Source organism: Corticium candelabrum, chromosome 1 (genome assembly GCF_963422355.1).
Source record: "Corticium candelabrum chromosome 1, ooCorCand1.1, whole genome shotgun sequence".
NCBI classification, from domain to species: Eukaryota; Metazoa; Porifera; class Homoscleromorpha; order Homosclerophorida; family Plakinidae; genus Corticium; species Corticium candelabrum.
Window position 1 is genome coordinate 9,048,664 of NC_085085.1, and position 27,024 is coordinate 9,075,687.

The window sequence follows — 27,024 nt, forward strand, 5'->3', positions numbered from 1 at the left end:
GCTGGCGGATTTGTCATCCATAGGATGTTGAGCGAAGAATTCTTGACTTCCCAGTCGCAGCCATCTGGTGTAAGTGCTTGATAGTTTGTTCTATTTATATGATGACTGAGGGCATCAATTGTGGGAGGTAGAACCATTGAGTCACTGGAAGGATTATGCACCCACAGCTTGTACCAGAGATCGTTTACACCATTTGCATTACTCTTCTTGCTGCACATCTTACATGTAAACTCCTCAAAGAGTCGAAGCAGTTCATGAGAAACTGTCGGTTGACAGCCCAGTTTTTGCATAGCGTGCCATGTTCCATTCTTGACAAGATCAAAAGTTGTGATTTTCCCTGGCCAAAGAAAGCACTAGTGCTGTCGCTTTCAGTAAAAACAGCATGCAATCCCAGAAGTGCTTTACACACTTCTCCTAGCGAACAAGCAATATTAGTCATGCTGATGCAGCGTCTTCAATTTTTTGTACCACTCTGCCATATTATCTGCATGGTAATCTGATGTGAGAAAGAGCAGCCTATCACCAAAACGTCACTATCTGGTGAGTGGATGACAATGTGAGATGCTCATGTGCTTGCTGCATGGTTGGCGTGCAAAAACATTCTCGTGTGTCAGGCTTCTTCTGCGCTGGACGAAAGTGCTGAAATCAATTGCGCAGTGACAGTTACACCATCGTTTGTAAAGAACCTTGAGCAATTGCTGCCGTAACACACAAAATACAGACTTGCCATTATTGAGACGCGTGTATTCAGAGAGCTGCCATTCCTTAAACAGAAAATCAACAAAGCAATTTTATTTCTGCAGCTGCCAAGAACCTTTTCCAGTCGCGAGAAAGCTTCTGGTGACGATGCTGTATTTGGATCACAGCAGGTGTGACAATTGATGCGCAGTAATTTCTCTCCCAATTCTTGATTAACAAATGGGGAAAACGATCAATCATAAAGTCAATTTGATTTCCAGTATGAGTACCTCGAGTAATGAAAGTAAAGAGCTGAACAGCAAGATGAGCGTAAGTGGTTCCGAAAGGCGTGGTAGCTTGTAGAAGAGCCATTCCATCACAGATCACTGCAGCATTTAATGAAAATTGCACAGGAGTGACATATTTTTCCAGTAAAGGTATCATCTCGGACTTGACTGTCTTTGAAGTCCCCCATCAACAGTAGCTAGTGACCATGGAAGAGCGCTAAGTTCAAAGTAGAACACATCGTCAAGCTTTAATAATCTTGTCTGGCCTCAGTCGTGAAAACATTGATCTGTCGGACCGAGGTACCACAGTATAATGGCCTTTCACTTTTGGTGGATGCAGCAAAGTCATAAACATTTTCAACTTTTGAGGTTTAAAGTCAGCACGAATCATTGTTGCTGCGTACCTTTAGTATTTGCTTCACTATCTAATGATTTGTTGCAGCTCTATCAATAATAGTGTCCATTTGCGCAGCAGTACACCATTGCTCAACTTGATCGGGCTTGCCATGATATACGTCATCATCTCCAGGGTATTCACTTTAATCATCAGTATCAGTGCCAGTAGCATCATCCAATCGTTCTTGAAGCAATTCAGATACACCAATAAGAGGTAAGTGAGCACTGTACAAAACGCACGGTTTTCCTAGCTCTTCCGTTTGATAGAAAACAACTTCACCAAAGTGTGTTCGCAAGCAGTGTTTCAATTTCTCTGTACAATATTGTGGATTACTTATTCCCTGTTCCACCAATAACTGATTAAATCAGTTACACACAGCAGGCATAGTGACAAGCCGTTCACCTCTAAGTGGACCTTGAATCTGTTGCAACAAAGTCTTGAAGGCAGTCTCATGAGGACTAGATTGCTCTTCTTTGGTGTCTATTAGTTTTTCTAAACCTCTCCTATTTGTGTATTGTTGGTAGCAACTTCTATGGTATTTCACTTCTACAGCTACATCATTGCCACCTACAAGGTATACCAGGTCACTGGTCATCTCATAAAGTTGCAGCATTGCATAGTGTACCGTGAAGACTTGTGCAAGTTGTCAGTTTTTCAGTACGATGTCTGCCTTTGCTGTCTCTCTTTGATCGACCTCGTTTTTCTATCCGGCAGATAATGCACAGATTGGGATCTGTTTGAAATTAAACATCAAGACGTTTGCTTGTTTTTTTTTTGCGATCTGTCCAACTGAGGGTTGTTACCGCAATTTGCAGATGCTGCTGGAGTTTCAAAAACACAAGTATCAGCATTTCTAGATAGACGCCTCTGTTTTCTATGTATACGCTTTCTTGAAGATCCCACATACTCTGGGTTGTTCTCTTCTCGGTCAGTTTCCGTTTCCATTAAACGTTAAAATGATCACGTCTTCAGAACACTCTCTATTAGATAGCTAGCTCACGATTGAGCTCTCTGTATCTGATCTATGTTCTCGAAGAGTGTCATTGCATATAAATAGAAGCTGTAGTTTCAATTGCATCATCTGATTAGTAAGGCTCACTGACACTGTAGTTTAGCTAAGTAGCTACCTAGGCTAGTTTACACTCTGTAGCTGTTCTCCTCGTTGCAGCGTCACTTAGTAGTTTCAATTACATCATCTCATCAGTAACTAGGATCCACTGAAACTACAGTACTATATTTTCGTACGTCATTACAGTACACAGATACAAAGGTCAAAGTGCGTTTCCTCAAATCCTCTTGACCACACATCTTGAAACCAATTAGAGTTTCTACTGCGGTATTTATCACGTAATTGCAAGGGCTAATGTGTTGGAAGCTTCACAGTAATCTACAAGTAGCAGAAACTGACAAAACGTAAGCAATTTGCCACGAATAGTATAATGCGTGTTAGGCCTCGTGATCCCAGTTCATTGTTGCACGGCTAATTTACGAAACGGTCTGTTTCTAGGTGATCGGATGCACTCTGTCTCACCAAACAGAGGTATTTTCAAACATCTAGAGTCATACGACAAGCTACAAGTACCAAAAATTGGTTTGACACGAGGGGTGCATGAGTGACATTTTCAGAAGCCTTTTTTGCAATTGGCCCACGAACTAATGGCTGTAAATACAATATTATGAACTTTTACATTACAAAATAAACTTTAGATGTAAGGCCACAAGAAAAAAATTGTTGTTTGACAGGAGCGCGCACACCGATTTTCGGCTCTGCACGGATTTATTTTTTATTTTTTATTTTGTACGCAAGCTCAAATATTTGTACTGAACGACAGATTTCTGCTCTATCAGGTATGTGCATCATTTTGATAGGGTGTATTTGTGATAGATTTTCTCCTACCTAGCATTTCCACTAAACATCCGGGCTTTGTCCGGGTTCTTCTATTGCGCATCGTGTCAACCATGAGCTTGTTGAAGAGAGTCTGCTGTTGTGGAGGCACGGAGTGTTCTTTTCTGTTGTCCTTTAGTGTAGTTTGTGGGATTTCTACGGTTGTTCCTAGTCGATTTGTTCGATTCTGCTCCCAGTCAACGCTAGATAGTTTGTTCGTCGGGCTAGTTTCTCCTTCGTCTGAATGTGTGTCTAGTGATTGTACTGCGTCTTGTTCGAAGTTGCCTGTTGTAGGGGCCGAGGACATTTATAGTTTAGTATCAAACCATCTAGGTAGACCCGTGACTGCTCTAGTGAGTGCTGGAGGTCAATCTTCACGTGAGTCAGGCCAACGGTGCCCTATGGACACGACTCTCGCTGACGTACCGAAGCTTGTTGGCAAATCCATTTCCGTCAAATTTGTTATTGAACCATCGGAACACTAGATACAAGTAGATGACTTTTAATAGTTCTTGTGTAGTGTTATAATAGTAGTATTTGAAATATTTAGCCTAATAAATCATCTGTGCACCATTGTAGTTTATATCAATAATAAAATATAAAAATAAAATGCGCGCGCACGAATTTTTGAGCGGAATTTCCTGTCAAACAACAATTTTTTCTTGTGGCCTAAAAGCTATCATTTATTAACAGACAAAAATATGAAGACAATGATTAATTAAATTAATCCAACATAAACCTCCAGAACCTACACCCAACTTCATGCACAAACGCATGCATGCATGTACACGTGCGTGTGCGTGCGTGCACACACACACACACACACACACACACACACACACACACACACACACACCATACCTGTCCTCTCATTACAGACATTTGATTGTCAAATGATGACGTAGTGAAATTCTTATCTGTCTGCAAAATTTACAATAGTTGGTATCAATTGACTCAAGCATACAATTCTAGTAATAACATGCACATGCTGTGATAATTACCTTGAAAAGTTGATAAATGTCACCAACTAAGCTTTCAACAAACTCTTCATCTGACAACTTCGGCAAAACTAAATTGACACTATCTTCCGAGAAAGACTTTTTTGCCATTGGAGTCCATGCCCAATGATATGGATCTGCCACAACAACTGTTCAACATACTTGTCACAACTACTCTTTCTGCACATCTAAATAGCTATGTGCACATTACCTAGTTCCCTATTACATACATGTATGTGAGTCAGACGTTTATAGCATATGTTACAGAAATGTTTAACAAGCTGTGCACTGCTGGTAATGTATGTTACAAAAACTTCTAAGCGTGCACTGCTAAAATAATTTCTAAACTTATAAAGAGCCATTAAGACTACATGATGGAAATACAAGTTTCCTAACAACCACTACATCGTGTCCTTGTTCAGCAACTAGCTATGAATCTTCATTATACTGTGTTTACACAAGCATGTGTAGCAAGCTGAGCTGAGTCAAGCCATGCCAGCCCGTGTCGGCTTAGCATGCCAGCCCGTGTCAGCTTAGCATACCAGCCCATGTTTACATGACACACTCTTTAGAAGCGAGTCAGGGATTCTGATAGATGTGTTGTTAGTGTGCGTTATCTTGAAATCGACGTTATCTGACTCATCATCACATACCGTATTCACCCGTAATAATGCCCATACCGAAATAACGCCCATGCCGGTCTATACGCCCATGTGCAGTAGGTCAGAAGTTTTAGCCCGAAAAATACCAATGTCCAAGCATACAGACATACCCAAGTGTATGAACAAAATGGTGTCCGCAGAACATCCATCTTTGTCTGCGTGTGTTTGATGAGCTGATGTCAATGTTGAGTGAAAGTGCTTACCACTAACCTCATTTCTTCATTGCAATTACTGATACTGATGCTGTTGACGGGCTTGTGTTTAGTTTCTGCGTGTACGCTGATGCTGTACGCAAATACAAGTACCAGTACCTTCGATCTTGTAAATGGGCATTTGTGGTATTTCTGTCTTTGAGTGCTTAGATGATGACTGGCCAAATAACAGCATATTGCGACCATGTATACGCCTGGGACCAAAAACGCCCATGCCCTAGTATATGCCCAGAAAAAGCGTTTTTCTATATGCCTAGGGCGTTATTTCGGGTGAATACAGTAGCTGCCATTAGCTCACACTCGCAATGAACAGAAGACAAGCTGCTCACAGTTCTTCTCAATGGTCTTAAAACAGTCAAATCGAGAACTGTGTAGACCATTTAGGAGATAATATATTGTGTTCACACAAGGTGTAAGTCTACACTATTTGTACAAACTAAGCGTGTGCAGCTGTCATCTCAGTATGGGTAGCGTTTACACGACATACATGATCTAAGTCAGCATGGGCTGGCCTGGCTAGAAATGCCGAGCCAAGCCAGCACAGCTTACATGTACCTTCCAAACAGAGCCAGCCATAGCTGGACTGTGTACAAGTGCTCGTTTACACAAGCTATTAAAACCACCACACTAAACAAAAGAATAAATCCTTGATAAAGGGAAACATAAAAGTGAACACCGTTCTAATTGAAGTTTCGATCTCAAAAGACGTTGGTTAGTTAGTTGTTTCCTATTTGATCAATCTGTCAATCATCAAACATTTAAGAGTTGTCCATATATTTCAAAATTTCACAAGCACACAAAATGTATGATTTCTGTTTCCTCCCATGCTCCTACATCCCCTCTCAATTGGTCCCTTCTTCACTTCTTTCTGCCATCTGGGAAAGCCTGTCCAAAATGTTTTGACAACAGCTTGCACCGAGAATAATGGAGATGGTAAGCATCAAGTTATTACCTGAGGTATGAAATGCTAGGGTACAGTAGTAAAGATGGTCACGTGACATAAATGACTCACTCTGCTTACTGTGCAACACATGATCATATAAATGACATTCATTTACTGCTCATGCCACAGGATTCTTCTATGACGTAACAAACATATGACACTATTTCAAATCGCGCACGTCATACGGCTGCGTTCTTGTCTGCATTCTAACCAGTATGTTGGTTACACCCTCAACAATGGTTTTTGCTTGGAGTCGTTACTGTTTTGTGGAACTAACCCAAAGTTACAAGGCATAGTAGCTGGATATGTCAAATTGTGCTGTGCCTGTGATAGTCTACATTTTCTTTGTTATGGTGCTGATTGAGGCAAATAGACGACTGGATCTGGTAGGCAGTGTCTCCTACACGGAATCAGAGCAGCCGCTAATGAATACAGCCAAAACGTGCTTGAATGGCGTCGGACCAGCGCAAAACTTGGTGCAAGTATAGTTCAGATAGACTCAGATATATTCACAGTTTCAAATAGTACATTCGTTAATCGTCAAACCGGTGTAAGATGGTTTCTGGTTGTTTAGGAAACACGTCTACTGCTGGTACATGAGTAAGACATTGCGATACGCTATACAATGTATCTCGCCAATCAATATGTCCAGTCCCCTTCTCACGCTCTTCTAATTGGCTCTGAATAATTACATTCAAGCTGCCTAGCAGCCAAAGATTTGCGCTTTAGTTCTTCTTCATTAACTTTGTGGTAATAACTCTAATGCATTTATAGCCCGTTCACACAAGCACTTGTAACTGGGCAAACACGAGTCAGCATGGGTTGGCTTGCTTCCAAAAGGTTGTGTAAACGCAAGCCAAACCAAGCTGAGCTGAGCTCTACTGGAATGACCCACCTCAAACTGCCATGCCAACACGGTTTGGCTTGGATCCGCTCGACTCGGTTCACATTCACAGTGTGAATGGTAAGTTCGTAACCAAGCCAAACTGTGGTCTCGCGTAGCCAGAACCTCTCCCTTGCATCATACTCACATAGCCAAACTTCTCCCCCACCTCATACTTTTAGCAATGCAACTAATCTTCGCAATGTATTTCAGCATTTGATTGTTATAATGTCATTGAGAAAAATGTGATCAGATTGTAGCCGATCCATGATCAAGGAATTAAAAAATGTAGCAGAGACACACCCACTAAGTCAGCTGGTTCTCTTTTTCTGAACACCGTGAATGAGAGGCTGGCTTGGCTCAGTTTGGAAAGAAACTTGTGTGAAAAGGCTATCAGTGCATAAAAACCGTTAACACAAATCAAAGATCTTTATGTACCCACATTTCATGAAACAGAAAAACAATAATTCCTTGTCTCAAATAATTCTTGTTTAATGCTCCCATCAACTGACACTACAAAAATAGTGAAATCCACTAGGAGATTATTGATTATTCAAAGAAATACAGTAAACATGCACGCATAACACATCTTACAAGCTCTCCACTCATCTGGATGTTTGAATGGAAACGCCAAGCCATTGTCTATAGCAGCTATCTTCACTTCTCCATGATGTACAACACTCCACTCTTCAATCCCCTAAACATAGCATAAAATATGCTCAACATCAATACATCAATGTAATTCAAGCTAGCTGACTGAGTAGCTTTAACAGATTCATGCAAAACAGCTAATGTATTAAAACAGGTACATGTATTGCATATGATTTTCAAGTTTCGCTTTCGTGGTAGTACCCTATACACACGTAACAGCGTTCTCACTACTATTTTTCCCAACCGCAACGCTAATTCAGTTTAATGTCATTCATTAAAAATTACATCACTTCCGATTTGCAACTTTTTATGCGTTTAGGATTGAGGCACAAATGAAACACCATCTGCCGAGTGTTAACTTAATACCACAACATCACCATTGAACCTTGCAGTATTTATACGCAACCATCTCAAATATCATATAAAATAGCTTAATAAATGGGCAAAGACTCAAAGTTTCATCTTTGTGGAAGCTGGGGTGTGTCAAGTATTCATGTCTTCTGTAGGACAGCATTCCAACTGTGATACGGTATGTATACACAGACCAAGACCCGCAATTTGCCACAAGAGAATAGCCACACCAGGGTGCAAGGCTTCACACAGCTTCCACAAAGTAGTTGCCTTAATTAATATGGTACTGTACAAGTACTGTACTCTGCATTGGAATGTCACTGCAGCACATGCTGCCAAATTAGTTAGATGTGGTGACCCATAAATTGATGCAATTATTTCCTCCTCAACTGGCAGTGAACTCTCCCAACTAGCAAAATGCTAGCATTGCCCATCCAGCAAACACTGCAGATACAACAGGCAACAGTGGTGCAGCCATCGTTAATTGGGGCACAAATCTTGACTATGCCTGATGACACTATATTTTAGCTGGAAGGATGTCTGCATGCATGCGTGTGTGAATATATATCGTCTAATCAAACTTAATTAATACATGAATAAAGTCATCATTAACACACACACACACACACACACACACACACACACACACACACACACACACACACACACACACACACACACACACACACACACACACACACACACACCAGGGGCATAGCGTAACCTCTAGAAATGGGAGACTAACCTTCACAATGTTACAAGCCACGCCCACTTTTATGAACACGCCTGCTTTTATTAGCTTCTAATTGACTGATACAGGAGAATCAGTGGCAGATCCAGACTGGAAAAAAGGGTGGTGTATACATAGCTTTGGTCCTCACACTATTTACAATCCACAATTTTTATGATCATGCCTGATCTAGCCCATGCCACGCTATGCCATTGCATACACACAAGGTAAATTGTTGACTTCATTATTTGACAATAGACAACTTTGGAATCTGGCAACAAGTTGAATATAATTGTTAGTGTTTGTCTACAAGAAAAACACCTTCTTACAAGAGGCAATGAAAAGTTGCATTTTGTCCACTTGTCGTCCAAAATAGCTTCTTTTCCTTACTAAACAACTCCTCATTGAGTTTGTAATTATCAATGAGTGATTTATATGATTCTAACTTGAAAATTGAATTGACTTCAAATTTCAAATGAAAGCACGCAACTGCAGTAGCAAACTAGTTGTGTTTTGTTTGACAACCACCGCATCATTTTGTAATGTCAGATACCTTTGATTAAATTGGCCAAAGCAGATTTTTCTTCTGTCTTCTTTGCTTTAGGTTTAGTGTCAACCAGCCAAATTTTGGAAAAGCTCGTGCCCCTCAGGTCTCCCATAGCTAAACCACTTCAGCCAACCCAATGGCTGTGGTCAAAGTCATTGATTTAATGCCAAGCACAGACAACTTTGCCCAAACTGCTCTAAACAGTGTGAATTCTATAAAAATTCAAATAGTGTCTTCTAGCAGATCACAGATATAAGCATAATGAAAACAGAAGGTACTATATAACAGTCTTCACTTCACTTAGTTTGCAAAACAGTGGCTAACTGTAAGTACAGTTGGTATTGCATAACCTTTCAGTTATAAACAACTAAAGGGGCACTCTCACCAAAAACAACTATCTCTCAGACGAAAGCTGTCACTTCATGTCACAACCTTTTGCAACCGTTTACGGCAGAAGTTTACCGTAACGAAGAAATAAAGCATTGAAATTATCTGCATAGGCGTGTTTAGTACCCGTATGTGGCATGAGCGTAACTCTGATTGTTGGTTAGCAAGGAAGACCGATATCTGTGCACATTTCAAGGTAAGGATTGTGAGACATATGGTGTCAAGTTGTGATTTATTGACTAAAGCAAACTGGGACCCCAAAGTTATCACGCAAGTATCGACTGAGGCAATACAACCTCAGAAGGAGACCCTTCTTAGACTAGTTTATAGATCATGTCTCGCTGAATTTTGGGTGCGTTAGGAGCACTTGGTATGGTTAAACCTAAAGTAGTTACTTCAAGAGAGTAAGACTTTGTGTACACACGGAGAATCGTCTGAACAACTCAATGCCGATTCTCTGCTTCTGTGGTTGTCTGGACTGTAGGTTTCCTGCAGGAAGATACCAGGCCTTGTATCTTTCTTTCAACAAGTTTTAGTATTTGGTGAGAGTTCTCCTTTAAAAAATCGTATTCTATTGGTTGCAAGACTCATCACTTGCTACAATAGCAACTAACACAAGTGGACTTGATACAGCCTTTCTGGTAAAAAATAACATCTATTAACAACGTTCACCTCAACATCATCTTCTTTGTCATCTTTCAACCGATTAGAGTTTTCTGCAGTATCAACGTCTTGAGAGCTTTGTTTGTCTGAGTCAACTGAGCCAAGATCAGCAATGTCATACTTGATCAACCAGTTATCATGTCCTCTGTCTAAAATATAGACAAGTAATACAGAAAGAGGGCACTACACCACATATAGTTATGTACTATTCGTACAGAAACCAGAAACCACAAGCAACAACAACTTAACAACCATAAAGCTCATCAACATAGCAGCACAACATGTATTCATAGATGCAAGCAAAAAAGTGGCATGCGTAAGTAGACACGAGCACACAGATATGTACAGAGACAGACAGACAAACAAACAGTTTACCATTAGATATGACGAAACGTTGGCAGGGAATCTGTTTGACAGTTTGCTAAGAAATTGACAGTAAGGAATATTGGCGAATTCTATTTTGGCAGTTTGACGTTGTTGTTGTAATATTGGTATATGTACGACATTACATATCTCGGAACTGGGTAGTTTGGAAATACCAGCTGAAGCAGCTATGTGTAATGATCCAAAGCAGTGCTCTCACAGAGAGTTCATCCAGAACTATTATGATGGAAATGAAAGAGCTTTAATTACATCTGCTAACTGTTGAATTCCTCAAAGAAATTGTTCTGGCGTAAAGAGTAGGAAGATTTGGTGGAATAACGAACTGATTTGATTGAAAGCAAGAGCTCAATTATGTTTTAAAGTCTGGCGTAATTTAGAAAAACCTCTGGATGGAGCGGAGTACATGGAGATGCAAAATTCAAAGAAAGAATTCAAACGCAAAGTAAAACAAAAATGACGTTTGGAGAGAGATATGTTTTGTGAAAAGTTAGCTGAAGAGTCATTGAGTAATGATACAAGGGACTTTTAGCAATTGGTTATAAAATGGCATTTCACCTACACCATCTACTATAAAGGCTTGGTGTGTGATTGGTAAAACTGATTCAGTGGAAGATACTTTATATTTATGGAAAGAGCATTTTGGTGCAATTACCAGCAGCGGGAGTGACAAGGATCTGTTGAGAGGAAATCCAAATGGCCATAGTGGAGTATGAAGATTAAACCGTCAAAGGTGCTGAGAGCTTTTGACCGCTTAAAGTTAAATAAATCCACTGGTCCGGATAGAATAGAATTCGAGCATTTATGATACAAATGCTTTGATCTGGCAATCCATATGACTATAGCCTTTACTGCATTTATGAGGCATGCTTTCGTGCCTCATCAGTTCTCTAGGTCCTACATAGAACCGATTGGTAAGGACAAGCATGGAGATATGTCTGATCCCAGTAATTATAGAGGTATAGCTATTTCGTCTGTGGTATCTAAAGCAATGGAGCATGTGATCTTGGATAAGTTTGGACATCATCTTGTAACTTCTGTTCAACAGTTTGGTTTTCAAACAGAATCATAGTTGCTTCGACTGTTCATTTGCGTTGAAAGAGACAATAAATTACTATCTACAGAATGGTAACAAGGTAGTGTATTCTTGTGCCTTAGACCTTTCTAAGGCTTATGACAAAGTAAAGCATTACAGGCTGTTCCTTAAACTCCTTCTAAAAGAAGTCCCTGTGGGTGTTACATGGAATTAATCTCAAACCATAGAGGTTAAATGGCAGGACCGTATGTACATCTGAGGCTTTTGAGGTCACCAATGGCGTGCAACAAAGTGTTCTATCACCTTGTTTGTTTGCTATCTATATTGATGACTTACTCAATCAGTTATCTCATTCCAGCAATGGTGCAAAGATTGCCAACATGTATGTGGGGTGCATGGCCTACGCAGATGATATAGTGTTGGTGTCTCCAATGGTAATGGTGTTACAAAGAATGCTTGTTATGTGTACATCTTTTGCCGACAGCAACGGTTTGACATTCAATGTGAGTAACAGTGTGATGATTGCATTTGTGAAGATTTGTTTGTGTGGAGGATCCTCAGCTAGTGCTTAACCACAACATGCTGCCTTGGAAGTCTCACTCATTTGGGGGGGGGGGGATACTGGATGAGTTATGCAACAATGCCACTGCCGTGAAGGATAGAGTTAAGAAATTTTGCAGAGCTGTCAATTCTGGTGTGTCACGTTGAGGTGGTAAAGTTTTGTCAGATCAAGTTTGGATGAAAATAGTAGACACTCAGCTGTTTCCAGTACTATCTTATGGCAGTCACCTCTGGAATATTGACAAAGCTTCTATCGCAAGAACTGTAGACATAGCTTATTGGAAAGGAATCCACGTGAGTTTGAAATGAGATCAAAGAGTCAATATGTGAGAGACTTAAACAGTGTTTACAGAAGCTTCAGAGAAGATCAAAAGACTCCAACTATTATTCATGAAACGAGCAATTCACTCCATAAATTGACTTGTACAAGGACTGTCATGGTTGCTTTGCAGAAGTAGTTCTGGATATTTGTTTAATGGAATAGAGACTAAAATCTTGTTTGTTTTTTGCTATAGAGAGTTAAGGGAGTTCCATGAATTCTATTAAATTTTTAGTTTAGTGTTAGTTTGGTTGTACTTGTGCTACTTGTGTGTATTGTGTGTAGTGGATGTATGTGTAGTCATTGCTCCTGTGTGGAAACTGCACCAAATTGTGGTGTGTCAAGAAAATATATTATATTATATTATTATTATTACCCACTCACTATTTTAGTTAAGTGGCTGTGTTTTGGAGAAGTTTGCAATTAACAGCTGCATTGGCCAATACACTTCCATAACTTACTGGTCTCCAAGTACCGCATTCATGAAGAATTGCTGTGTCAGTGCAAAGAATGTAACCTGCGTGACTCCACATGCTTCATTAATAGCTTCATGGCCTCATTCTCATGTTTAACCTCCCTGGTAGACAGGGTAGGCATGGCAGATGGCAAGCAAAGGCTACCATCTTGTGGCCTCATTTGCATGATGCACCGCCATATCCAAGTTGGTGATGTCACGTCAACATCACCCTGTGGCCAAATCAATGGCAGATTTAATATTGGCACTCGCTAAAAATCCGCCAATCTGCCAAAATATTCCCCCCGCCAATTGTTCATCTTATACAGTATTTCATTACCCAAGGCCTAGATATCCGGGCTAAAGGTATAGTAGTCGTCTGGCGACAACTGAACATACGTACGTATGTACGACCGTATTTATACTCAATTAGTGCAGATACAAATGAAGCTATTCCGACCAATAGATGAGAAAATGTGGTGTCATTACTGACCAATAGATGAACGTGATGTCATCATAAGGATCCACCTCTTTTTGTTTGGTAGCTGTGCTACAAGAATTTGGCCATCGGGCGTCCATTCTGTACAGTGTCTCGTCCCTTGCTTTACATAAGGGTTGAGCTCCTGACAAAGAGCTTGTCAGATTTCATATCAGGGCAGAAGAAAATTCAAAGCCAGTTGAACTTCTTACAGGGAAAATTTGAAATCACTACAACTTTGAAGAAGCCTCTACTGGTCATGATTCAGTTAGACACAGGTCACTACAAGGTAATGGGACTGGGGCATAGATCAATGCTGTTCCTACCTCACAAAGTTTTACACTGAACTCTTGTTGTGAATTTCGCTTGGCGAGCTTTGTTAGGCTGGGTCTGCCTATCTTCCCTAATTTTGCAGAGAAATGTGATTGTGAAGCAGCAATTGATAGCAGCGGATACCACCTAATGACATGCAAAACAGGTGGTGGTCTTGTCTGGTCACACAAGTCAATACTACGGTATGGTCTGAATCAATGCCTCAGAGATCTTCACATACCTCATCGCAGGGAGCCAAGAAATAGATATTCAAATAGCAATAACAGACCAAACATTACAATTCTTGATGCACAGTCTGATGACAGCTTTGATTTAGACATTGCCTTGGCACACACCCATGAAGTTCTGGTGTATTCCCAAGATCCGCTTATACAGACAGTGCTGCTGCTTTGAGACGAAAAGAAAAAAGAAATTACCAAAGTTGGTGGTGCCTCTGTCAAAATGATACCTCTCGTTATGGAACATTTTGGCAAATGAGGTTTGGATGGCTCAAATGTCTACATTTGTCTAAATCATCTGTTGATGAGCTAGGAAAACCAAACCCAAGCGAATTCTTAGACCACTGGAGAAAAAGATTCTCAGCTCAGCTACAGACGTAATAGTAACACCATCATCTTTGTCTCCTCACTGTCTAATGAAGATGAAAGCCTCAGCAAAGTAGACCAGGTGTTTGCTAGATTATGACTGCTAGTGTTGGTTCTTTTGAGGACCAGACTATCTTTGGTTTTCGTGTAGTTAGAACTTTATTGTAATCATTGAACTTTATTCTTAGCCTGCTGCTGATGGTTATTGTAGTTATCATTGTTCAAAATATATGCATTGACAGACAGACAGACAGACAGACAGTGTAGTATTTAGTGCTTAGATGGTGTACAATAGTTCCATGTTTGAAATATATGTAATGACAGACAGACAGACAGACAGACAGACAGACAGACAGACAGACAGACAGACAGACTTTATTCTCATATAGAACTCTACTTGTACATATGCTAGGAATTCGTAAAAGCAAACCAGTACTTGCAAACAAAAAAGTCATAGATTAACTAATAGACATGGCCTTGAATGTCAAATAATCTATCTACATTAGGTGACAGTTTAAAAATATTCTGAGGGCAACTTTGGCATTCCATCTTTACAGACAGACAAACAGACAGAGAGACAAACAACTGCAAAGAATTTATTTGCTTTTGGCAAAAACGCTCTTCAACGACATTGCAGTGGTCCAACGCTAACACAATCACTAAGAAGATTTAAAATCTAACTTCAAGTAATCATAATGGCACGAATGACTTGTAACTCCGTTCTATGAACATTAGATTGATAGGTATAATGGCCTTATAGGGCCTATTGAATTCACTAGCTACCGTATAGTGATCATGTTTGAAATATACTACCATTGACAGACAGACAGACAGACAGACACACCACAAGAAGAATGGCAGCATGTGTTACCTGTATTACGAATAATGTAGTCCAAAATTACTAGTTTCTCAAACTCTTTCTGGAATTGCTCATTTACTGTTCCTGGTAAAGGACTCTCTTCAAACTTCCGCAGCATATCACTGGCAGATGAATACCCTTTCACAAATAATTGAAAAGATCCCACCTGCGAAAAGTAAGAAACATTGTTTATCGATTATAGTGCCTAAGTAAAAAAGAAAACACAAATAAAGTACACTTAGACAACCTAGCTGCACAAGTAAAGAGGTCACTACACCATTGATTTCCATATCAACTTCGTTCATAGTCACTTCAAATTCATACTTTGCCAGTTCAATCGTAATCCTACATGTCAGGAGCTGCCTCTCAGAGGTCACGCCCCAGCTGTTAAGCTGGGCCCTGTGTGCTACTCAGGGAAATCTGAGCCTGAGCTAGCAAACTCCTGGAGTCGATCCAGGCACTTGCAGAGGCACCGACTTGTGAAGTCAACTGTGGTGCTAGCACCACAAGTCTCACCAGGACCCGATGACCAGGTACTCATTTATACTCCTGAGTAGTATGTTATGAGTAAATGTGTGTTAGTTTCTTGCTTAAGTTGTAGTCATTTTTCATCTTTTATGTCTTCTTGATCACTGTTAATTTCTTTTCTTTGTTGTCTGCAAGACCTATGTTGACGTCTTTCCACTATAAATTCTTCTTGATCCAAACAATTCGTAACCTGTTGTGATTTGAAGGCATGAATGTCAGTGAATGAGTCCACTCTGTAAATGACTTTCATTTTATCTACATTTGCCTGATTCTCTCCATACTCCTTTAGAGTGCCATGTATCGTTCTTTGGCCATGTCTTGCTGGAGTGTGTCGCAACTGGAAAATTAGTTAATAACACCTTCTTTGGTACCTTGGCCTATAACAGCCTGCCACCTTATAACAGTAATGCTGATTACCTAATATGACAATATGCTGAGTAAGTTGCAGAGATGTGAGATCGCCATGTCTGCTACACCCCAGTTATAAAAGCATGCCATAAAATGTGATGCAAAGCAGTAGCAAGAAAAGTGCATTAAAGTATAAAACAGTAGAGCCAATAAAACAACACTGCACTTGCCCTTTCTGTGCTTTAATAATGGATGGATAAAAACAAATAAAGAACATCCACAACAACAGATCTATATAGAGTGTTGATGCAGCTTTACTGCTGCCCACCTTTGGTGGAAGACCACCTTTCAGTCGTTTTCCTAATTTTTCGGGAAACCGGTTTATAAGTTGTTCCTTTGTCTTCCTCTCAGCTCTTTCTAATGCTGAGTAGTGAAATGTTTCAGCAGCAAGCCACACAACCTAAACAAAAACCACCATGTTTGACTACTGCTCCAAAAGACATCTCACACAATCACATTATACAGTAATTTACAACAGTAATTGCATTTACCAAGTGACCTATCTCCTGACAAGCTTTCAAGTCACTGACAATAGACGTATTCTAGCTATTAAGTCGTGAAGTGTTGAACATACATGTAAATCAATGACAACATATTTCATTTAGCCACAGTAAATAAAACATTAAACATATTTTTCCAATATAATGCTGATTCAATTGGGTACTTAAAAACTGACTTAGGGGTCGTTCAAAATTATCAACAATTTCATGAGTGTAGTTCCTGAAGCTCTCCTCCCCCTTCCCAAAGTGTACGCAATATTGTTGATGCACAAATTCAATAGCTCGACTGTGGTTCCATCTATTAGAATGTTGACATGTGGTCTTCAGTGCTTCTGCATTGCTAGAGCTCTTCTTCCACTCCAGTTGACCCGCTCGAGGTTTCTGGTCATTCAAGTGGACGAATATAAAAACATCAAGAAAGTCGTGGTAAAGACAGCTGGGCTCTCTATAGATGGCTAATGTTGTTCTAAAACAAAACCAAAATAGGCTGACGAGATCGTACATGTTTGCAATCCTGTACATACGGGTGACCAGCATGAGAACAACGCATGATGCAATTCGGGCATGAAAAACAGAGAAATTAGCACAACCAATTTGCTACAGATCAACACTTCAAAGCATACAGAAGCCATGACCCCTTCCCCCTAGTGTGCAAATTGTATGCTCGTGAAATTGTCACTAATTTTGAACGACCTCTTACTAGTTAGGAAGTGTCAAACAGTGAGAATGGTTTGTTACTAACAAAGACTTTGATGATTGGTACATATGCATTTGTAATAATTTGCTGTTGCATAGAGTTACAGTTTAGTTTGCTGAGAAAGCAGCAGTCAACAAGAGCAACTGCTTGATGCACTTCATGCAACAATATAGCAAAATTAGCAAACACACACACACACACACACACACACACACACACACACACACACACACACACACACACACCACTGCCACCACCACAACCACCGCCACATCATACAAACACACCACCACCACCATCACCACTGCCACACCACCACACCATATGCACACAAACACGCACAAACACACACACACACACACACACACACACACACACACACACACACACACACCACCACCACCACCACCACCACCACCACAACCACCGTCGCCACCACCACTGCACCAAATCACTACACACACACACACACACACACACACACACACACACACACACACACACACTACGCTTTTGTATCTTCCCCTATACAAAGAAGCACACCAGTCACAAAGACGCATGTTAGCTAATTTACCATTATTGACACTATAAAAATGCATATCACTTATCAAATATCACTTTAATACACATATCTATTACCATCCGTTAGTACTTCTGGATCAGTACACGTACCCTAGTTTTTGGAACTATTCCCAACTCAAGATGTGTATCTACTATACTGGCTCCTGCTTCTGACAAATATCCAACATTCCTTAGTAAACATCCTCTTCCAAAGCAACACGGACAACACTTTCTCTGCAACCATTTTGTCCATTTAGGATTCATAATAGCATACGGTTCTTCATTCCTTGGCTTAAAAACAGCAACAATGTTCTACAAACAAACAAGTTAGTTAAGCATTGCTACCTATATCTGTGAGTAAATAAGGGTGCATATTTCCATTCTTATCGAATTAAAGCATTTGTGGTACATAAAACTAACACGTTGATTAACCTATATTTAATTGTTTACTAATAATCAATAATTCTACTAATGGTTCATATAACAATGGCAAGCATTTAAATCTAACGCTAAAATGAAGGTATATGTATATTTGCAATCACTGTCACAGTGACTAGCCAGTTCATCATGTCCTCTCCAACCGTAAATAAAAAATGTTTGACAAGCTTCACGCAATAGCTTCTTGTTCTCATGATTCCCCCCTAGTTTCTACACACACCTGTCCTGTCCTGTTAAAATGCTACCATAACACAACAAGTCTGATTGTGGAGTAATGCGATTGCTAGGATTCTTAACATCTGTGAACCGTCAACCCTCCTTTACTCCGGAATCATTTGATACAGTTTGAACACTGGATAGCACCCTGTTGTTCCCTTATAGGTTCTTTCTTTTTTCCATACACTAGTGTCTCGCCTTATCACTCTGTCTTCTAAAGGTTCTTGAGCACACCTCACACATTACTTCCTTGACTGCCACTTCAGACAGAAGCCTTGGCATGAACTAAGTGACGCCATCATTCGACACCCTAAACTCAAGATCAAGTGACTCCACAAGTCTAGTCAGCTTTAGCCAGTGTTCACAAAATGAAATACTGTTGCCAGGGAAACCGACGACACAGAGCAAACTATTTTCGACTATATCCAGGTCTTTAAAAATACGTCTGTCTTCGTTTGCTTGTGTACGCACATCGAATAGTTACCAAATTTGCTACAATGGCAGCAACGTCTTCAAACTAATGATGTCCAACAGAAATGTCAAAATGGCTGAAAGAATTAGATAAAGCGTGACTTAGTCATATATCCAGGAAACCAATTATCCGGGCAAGCAAATGACTGGAGTGACTCCAAGTTTCTGCTGCCTGGATACCTAGCTCTGAATGGAATACTTGCTGCTCTCGGGAATCGGACACTCGGTTACATTTTCATTAGTTTACAATGGGATATCAATTAACCAACACCTTTCAGTTCATTCGAACGCATGCCTACACCAGTCCCGTGTAGATCGGCTGTATATGTTGTCATCCTTCGCAGTGCTTCCAGCAATTGAAAATTTCTTGCCGATTGAAGTCATTCTTATAGCGCTTGCATTTCTCTACAAATTCTGATTAACTTGCACTGAATCCTACTTACACGTTTACAGAACAGAAGACTCGGTCTATTTTCATTTGTCTTCAACGAGATATTAATTAATTAAGTACTAGTAACAATCAGTACTCTAATCAGTCCAAGCAAAGAAAGGTCTACTCAGCTAGTTAAATGATAAGGCAGGTGTTGCTAAACAGTCTCTATAATACCATTAAATAGCTCAATAAAGATTACAAGCAAGTATCAGCATGTTAGAGTGAAAAACAGTCATAAACCAACTGTGTTGAGAAGGCCTGTTCTTAGTAGATGATACATATAACTGTCCCATGTTCAATCAAGACCAAACAGGTTCTAGTCCCCTAGTGCTGATGCTTATGCTACCAGATTTATTTAAAATTTGTGTTCAAAGAAGACCCAAACAGCTTCATGGTATGGGCGTTTCATTCACCACTCCAATTAACAACCTATTTATCCAAAATCTCTACTGGAGTTCAATTCTTCTGAAAAATTAGTGGTATTGCTATCTACAAACTAATCATATTGTTCTTCCAGAAAAGACCAGAAGGAATACCACCACCCCTCAGGCAGAGCAAGTGGTCTTCCTAACTATTTAGCTTTAAGCATGATCTAACTGTTCTAGCACCACAAACTAAAGTACTCTGGACTACTCTAAATCAAGTATATTTCGAAGTCACTCTAATTTCGTAAATTTCATAAGGACTGAACAGTTTCCTAAATTTAATCACTAATTTTTCTAGAAACATGCCCATATACTATACATATATACTACGTACACTAGTACTCATGATTTGCACACGCCAATGTTTGCTTTCTCATATATCAAAGCAGACTCACGATTAACCTCATCGGCATTATCGAAGCCTTGAACTGAGGATTCCTGCTTTTCAGCCACACGATTAGTGATATGCTTCGTGGGAGTTCGCTCATGTGGGAGTTATGTTGTTCAAGAAATAGGTAGACATAGAATACCCGCTCGGACTGCATTTATACATACACTAGAAACCAAGCCAGCACATACTGGCCTGCCTAGAAGTGCTTGTGTAAACAGGGTGTACATTTTAAACAAATAAAGACAACTCCTAAAAGCAAACATGGTCTATCACATCTCACATTACCTCAAGGTTATGTCACATTTCTCTCCTATGGTCACTTTGCAGTCAGCACAGCAAGACATTAGTAAGCTACCTGTCTGCTAAACATCAAAATTACTAATAGCACCAAATGCCAACTAAATTACAAGCATGCGCAAACCGAATGGTCTGACTCTACAGATGACTCTAGACGGATCAAAGGGGTGATTCCTGTTTTGTTTTAGCATAGATTATTACCCGTAACTTGCCCTAGAGATTCGTTCATGACACATGATTAGCACAGAACATGTAGCTACACCATTTCATATGATGACATCATCACGAAACAGACAGGTAGAAGTACACGTACACACCCCATTCATTTTCTTCACGAAGTAGCTGCCACTCGATCCTTGGCTGATAATCTCGGGATAGACCTCGTTATCTATGGCTGCCTCGGCTGTGCGAACGATGATCGAGAATTCCGGATCTTCTGGGTAATAATTCATCAGAGACGGATCGTTGTCGCCGGTTGAGCTAGTCGATGACTGTCGGTGACGAGATGAATTGAGAAGAGGCCTCTGCTCTGCAGCATTCATTTTTTGCCGTCGGTGTGGACAACTGTGGTCTTCTTCTGCACTGGAACGCTCGTCGCAGGACATGCGCAACGCCTAATAGATAAATTAGTGTAACTATTTTAGTTGATATCAGTGACGAAAGCCCGGGCTACTTAGCTAGGCACGTGGTTGTTCATGTAAAGAGAAAAGTAACGATGTGCACGTGCGATAATAGAAATGATAGCCATTAACTAAGGTACCATAAGGTAAGTAGACCTAGCAAAGACAAGTATGAACGGAATATTTGAATGTAATTGTTGTACATGTACTGCATTAGTACTACAGGTGCTCCGGATAGACACACTACGATACCAGAAGCACGTGATCTACTAGTAACACTCTACAATATTTCACACTTTATATCTATGTATTTCTAGCTAGACTAGAATATTTCCTAGACTTTAAGACTATCGTTTCTTTCTCAAATAATTTCCCTTCTAGTCTACGAAATATAATTCTCCCTAGTGACTGAAACTTGACATATTACATTAGTTCTCTTGAAAATTCGGAGAAATACGGTAGTCTAGTAGCAGGCGTTATATTTAAGTTAATTAGTTAACTATTTATTTAATCTATTGATAAATTTGTGATTTTATTTATGTTTAGAAGTTTAGTAGACATCCACAAGTTTTTATCATTGATTCATTGCGTTGGGCTTGCATTCATGCAGTCAAACACCGATCACCAATCCAATTACAATATGCTCACGCTGGAGGACATAGACCACACGTACCATGAAAAGTCTATTCCGTGTTACAAGTGCAGAATAGGTTTTGCGACAATGTTAGTTTTAGGTAATATTATATATTTAGTGTACATAAACGAGGTGCCAACTCTGCCATTGAGAATTTTGCAATGTACCACGTACGCCAACATTTAGTACTTTAGCTAGTGCACAGAACAGTACTATTGCACCACCAACGTATCATAACAAGTCACTCAGTAGTAAGGAATCTTTACTTGTTTCAGAATTTTCTTCAGATTTCGGTTTGAGCTCTAAGACACAATAGAGCAACGTCAATCAGTTTAATTACCAACTAAAATAAATGTTGTATGTAGGTTAGTAGAGGTATATTTGTTGCACTGTGTATGTAGAATTAGTCAATGTTAAAGGAGAGTTTACAGTATTGAAGCAAATTACTATCATAGACATTTAGTAAATACTAGTAAAATTTGCAGCTTTAGTTCAGTTTCATATATATATTGTAGACCATATTTGTATTACTATTGTCACAGCTGTTGTTGTCATTGAACATATAACCTATGATATTCAATTATTCATACCATGTTCTCATTGTAACAACCCATCTGATTATAGCAACCTGTCAATAGCGTTAGCATGATCTGTCTAGAAAGAATGTTGTACTGTACAATAATGACCGCCGAGCATAGCGAGGCTTCTAATCTAGGTCGCAACAGAAAGGGGCGTGGTCATATATGACAACTTTGGTCTAGACATATCTGTACACACGAACCTCAAATTTCTCCTCCCCACCACCACGTTTCATTACAAGACCTACTTCAAAAATCGTTTCCGTGTCCGAATAGTACAGATCAATAGAAGAACGATTCGTGAAAGTGATCAAACGGCGACGAAAAAAGCCTCATGAAGTTCCATCTTCCCATCCTGTTGTATTGTAGCTAGAGATTTTGTGTACACGTGACAACCGAGAAACACGTTCAGGAGCTGAATGCCACCTACAGTCAACTATTCACACGTCCCGGGGGACTAGAAGTTTGCATGTTTATTTCCAAGACAGGGTTTTAACAAATACGTGTACTGACTAGCTAGGGCGCGGCGTTTCAGTAGACAGTCAGAAAACTCTATTGCGATGTGTGTACAGAAAGCAGAAGTGATGAGGATGATCTAGCTAGTTTTCTCACTCTGTGAAGAGTAATATTTGCCAAGCGGTATGAGGTTTGAAGAACAAGTTTAGTGGTATTAGAGTCTATATAATCAATGCTGCTCGTATACACCCATGCATATGCATGGCGCATCAAAGAGCTTCATGCTCTGCATCTTCGTACTCTGCTTACAGCTACATTAGTAGTTATAGCTGTCTTCTAACTTTAGCTAGCTGTCCACACGTACAGCCTATTAATTGCGTGTTTACTCACCTTTTGAACTCCAAAATTCAATACGTTCAATTCGTCAGTCTTTTTACTTCTCTTGACAAACACGAATCCTTTCTTGCCTCTTTTATATAGTATCTGATTTCTTGTGCACGTAAGAGGACTGTTGATACCGTAGAGATGTATGCGGTCTTCAACATCCAGTCTCAGACCAACCGTCGCTTTGTAGACAGCGAGTATCTGCACCATTGCCTGATACCTGAATTTATCCAAAAAGTAGATTACTTTGACTTTAGCCACGATGTCAGCCTTTCTAGCCAGATACGAGATTGTCTCCGAGGGTATTCTCGACGTCGGACTTGCTTGAACTTGAGTCAGGCAGCCTGTTACTGCCGGTCCCATTTGCGGTGGAGGACGGGCATCGCACAGGTAGAAGAGAAGAACCGTTGCATAGAAAATCGACGATGGCATTTCTATACAATGCAGCGTCTAGCTAGTGGATTGAAACTTGTGCCGGTGAATCAGCACTGAAAAACGCGTCCCTGTGTGTACTCTAGACGGAGGTACTAGAGTCAATTAGCTAATGTATTAATTAGCACAAAGATAACGGCTATAGCGTTACCTCGACCGTCAGCTGATGGCTGTGGTTCTAGGGTCAACTTTAGTAAATATCTGATATCTCAAAATCCTAGAAGGTCTACACCGTCACGTTATTTCAGTAACTTATGCATCGACCTGACTGTTTTGAAGTCGAAGGGGCGCTATAATTATTACCAGCACTAAAGTGGTTGGGTATGGGCGTGGTCTAAATCAAGTGCCACATTTTGTTGCGAGAGTGGAGAGGGTGTCATAGGGAATTTGACATCACCTGTTGTTGCATTCCTCGAACCGTATTCTCTAGGATCCCCCCAGTCATATTCTCTGAGAGTCTCGCTAGTTTTGGGTACTCAGCAAAAGCAACGTGCGCTAATTGAAGGATGACATCATCATCCGCAGTCTGTGGGTCGCCTTTCAATGGACCGTTGTGTACGGGCTTCAAACTTAGCAGCCAATCATAGAGGACAACACCTTGCATTTGGATTATTTGCATTTTCTCCCATAATTCAAGGGTGGCCAACTGGCGGTATGGTGCCAAGCAAGCAAAGATTTGACACCAATTGACGACCCGGAAACGGACGATCCTCATCAGATCATTTTCGACATCAAGCACGCCTAGAGAAGGATTCGAAGGAGGATAGCGAAGCTCCCGAAGAGGAAAGGTATTGTTTCGTAATGATCCTTTGTTTCATCTTTGTTTGGACGTGCTTGGATACGTTTTGCAATTGATGAACTCGTACCCAGTCCTCTCCTCCCGGGCCCGTATTTATTCACGTGCTCGACCACGTGCTAGCGTTACACACCTGCAAGGAGATGACTGGTAACATATGTCATGTGACCACTTGTTTGATTACTCAGTTAGTAACTATAAAATAAGCCATTTCAGATTCTTAACTTGCCCCACATCTAGCAATAGGTCCCCACAAGTGCTGCGTTTCGGACAGTCTTGTGCAACCATATCATCGCCGGATCCAGGAATTTTTGAAAGAGGGGTTCGCCGTTAGCAGTTCTTTATAGCATTACTAATTTTCTCTTTTCTAATAAAATTATATGAAATTATTGAACCACGCCTATTGGAAAAGAGGGGGTTGCAACCCCGTGAACCCGCTCTGGATCCGGCCCTGCATATGTAGGTAATTTTTTATTAGCGCAATTGTAAGGTACAGTAGGTTGCTAGCTTTCGCACAATTCAGCTGGCAACAGTCGCTCCCAAGCGTAAAGTCTCACTTTTAGCTTCCCAGCTCAATCACTTTGTTCCCTTGGTTGATCATCTTTGCTATGCTTCAGGGGCGTAGCGTGGCATGGCTAGACTGCGCTACACCCCATCACTTGTAGGCGTGGCTATAAAATGTGGACTTTAAATACGTGTGAGGATCAAAGCTGTATTAGTATATACACTGCCCTTTTTTCTGCCACTGATTCTATGGTATCAGTCAATTAGGGGCCCGCCATTACTAAGTGTCCGGGGGGGGGAGAGCTGGAAAAATTTGCCGAGGGCTGCATAGTTTGATATGTGACCCCTGCAAAATATGTTCGCTAAAAACTTCTGGCCTCCGCTGTCGCATATAACACATATATGTATGTATAATAAATAGCAGTCTGTTTCAGGGTTGTATAGTGCCGCCTATAGGTATGATTTAACTCGTTGACGAAACGAGTAACTTTCAGCAATGCAAGTGTGAAGCCTTAGCGTTAGAAATAAAGAATTACTAGATATACTGTTTTTGCATACAATTCTATAGTATATAGTATAATACTGATAAAAACCCTGAAGAAGAATAACCTCCAACAGAACATGACCTAAATGCTTAGTGACCCCTGCAAATTACTGAATTTCAAAGTTATGGCCCCCACAGCAAATTTGCCAGCCCCCCAGACACTTAATAATAACCGGCCCCTTAGAAATCAATAAAGTGCGTGTGTCCATAAAAGTGGGCGTCTTCTGTAGCTTCGTGAAGGTTAGCCCCGCATTTCTAGAAGTCACGGTACGTCCCTGTATGCCTATACCAAGTGCTTTAATTATATATTATGTTCTACTGTGAGCTTTAATTAACTACTTGCTTGAATTCAATTCAGACCAAGATGCAGCAGTTTCTCCGTTTTTGATTCTAGCAGATTCCAAAATTGGATTCTGGCAATTACCGAGAAAAGGGCTCCCGATTGAAAATCCCAGAACAAGATCAAAACCTGGCCATTCATGGCACTAGAGCAGGGATCAAACGGTGCACGGTCTAGCTAAGGTACTCTTTGTTACAAAGCCATTTAGAAGTCTTGAAAAAGCGTGTTGTGATAATAGAGGAAAGTTAGATAAGTCTCCATGACAAATTCCAGTACACTAACAAGATGCAGCCACAGAAGCTTACGCAATTATTACTACGTCTACTGGTAGCAATCCGGGATAGCATTGGACACCAAATTACATGTCACATTGATTCCTCACCTTCGTCGGATCTTCATAGTCTTGTATATCACCAGGTAACTTCGCCGTCAGATACCTTCACCGGACGAACTTCGCCAGACTTGCCGGAGGGAAAGTCTGGCCCCGGCGCGAGGATCGGAGCCCAGGTATGCGCATGCGTGAACCGTACCGTGCTGCAGGAGACGGTCATCAGACCGGGACTCCTACCCATCCGGAGATTTTCTTAAAATCACCAGCCCAAGCACGGTACACTGTACCAACTATCATCTCCTACCTGACGATGTGTGGCATTTCCAAGCACAGTACGTAAGAGGCTGATGCGGGCGAAACAGCTGCCGTTTAAGTTGCGTTTATTGTAAACTTGTGCTAACCATTTACTAGGTTAGTAGTGCACACGCCGACCGTTAATTACACGAGTGACTGCAAAAATCCTGCTAAACTGCTGCCAGGGATTCTTATGTACGACTCAAATGCTGTACTCTTCCACCTTCCAAGGGCTTTGATTGTGGAATCGTCCAACCCTCTTGCCTTCGCTGTCGTCGCTGCGCCAATGCGGAAGCTGTGGCCTGTAAAGCCTGTGCAGTCACGTCCGGCTTCTGTGAGCGCCCGTTGAACTTCTCGAACCAGCCTATTGCGCGAGAGTGACGTGCCATCGTCGTAGAGAAATAAGGGACCTTGCGCTTTGCCTCGGAGCGCCATGTAGCTCAGCAGAGCAGCCACTGGGCAAATTT

At 40.7% G+C, this 27,024-nt stretch overlaps 2 protein-coding genes across 3 annotated transcripts in view; both read right to left on the bottom strand.

Annotated features, from left to right (window-relative positions):
* The window catches only part of LOC134179291 (phosphatidylinositol 4-kinase type 2-alpha-like), a 21,921-nt gene extending 651 nt beyond the window's left edge, over nucleotides 1–21,270 (bottom strand). Inside the window, exons 1-8 of one of the 2 annotated variants that reach the window (XM_062646158.1) lie at nucleotides 20,962–21,270; nucleotides 18,085–18,285; nucleotides 16,484–16,615; nucleotides 15,292–15,445; nucleotides 10,284–10,423; nucleotides 7,540–7,642; nucleotides 4,249–4,382; nucleotides 4,109–4,168 (exon numbers count right to left, since the gene is read on the bottom strand). In XM_062646158.1, the coding sequence (XP_062502142.1) occupies nucleotides 4,109–4,168; nucleotides 4,249–4,382; nucleotides 7,540–7,642; nucleotides 10,284–10,423; nucleotides 15,292–15,445; nucleotides 16,484–16,615; nucleotides 18,085–18,285; nucleotides 20,962–21,249 (1,212 nt within the window). In that variant the 5' untranslated portion in view covers nucleotides 21,250–21,270. The remainder of the gene's footprint in view (nucleotides 1–4,108; nucleotides 4,169–4,248; nucleotides 4,383–7,539; nucleotides 7,643–10,283; nucleotides 10,424–15,291; nucleotides 15,446–16,483; nucleotides 16,616–18,084; nucleotides 18,286–20,961) is intronic. The other variant, XM_062646165.1, reaches the window with a different exon arrangement.
* A 718-nt stretch (nucleotides 21,271–21,988) lies between these two features.
* Nucleotides 21,989–23,818, bottom strand: LOC134195304 (uncharacterized). Its single transcript, XM_062664316.1, has 2 exons — nucleotides 23,323–23,818; nucleotides 21,989–22,200 (listed from the first exon to the last, which is right to left on the bottom strand). Exons 1-2 carry the CDS (start codon nucleotides 23,746–23,748, stop codon nucleotides 22,144–22,146), a joined length of 483 nt encoding a protein of 160 aa, XP_062520300.1. The 5' UTR covers nucleotides 23,749–23,818; the 3' UTR covers nucleotides 21,989–22,143.
* Nucleotides 23,819–27,024: the final 3,206 nt, after the last annotated feature.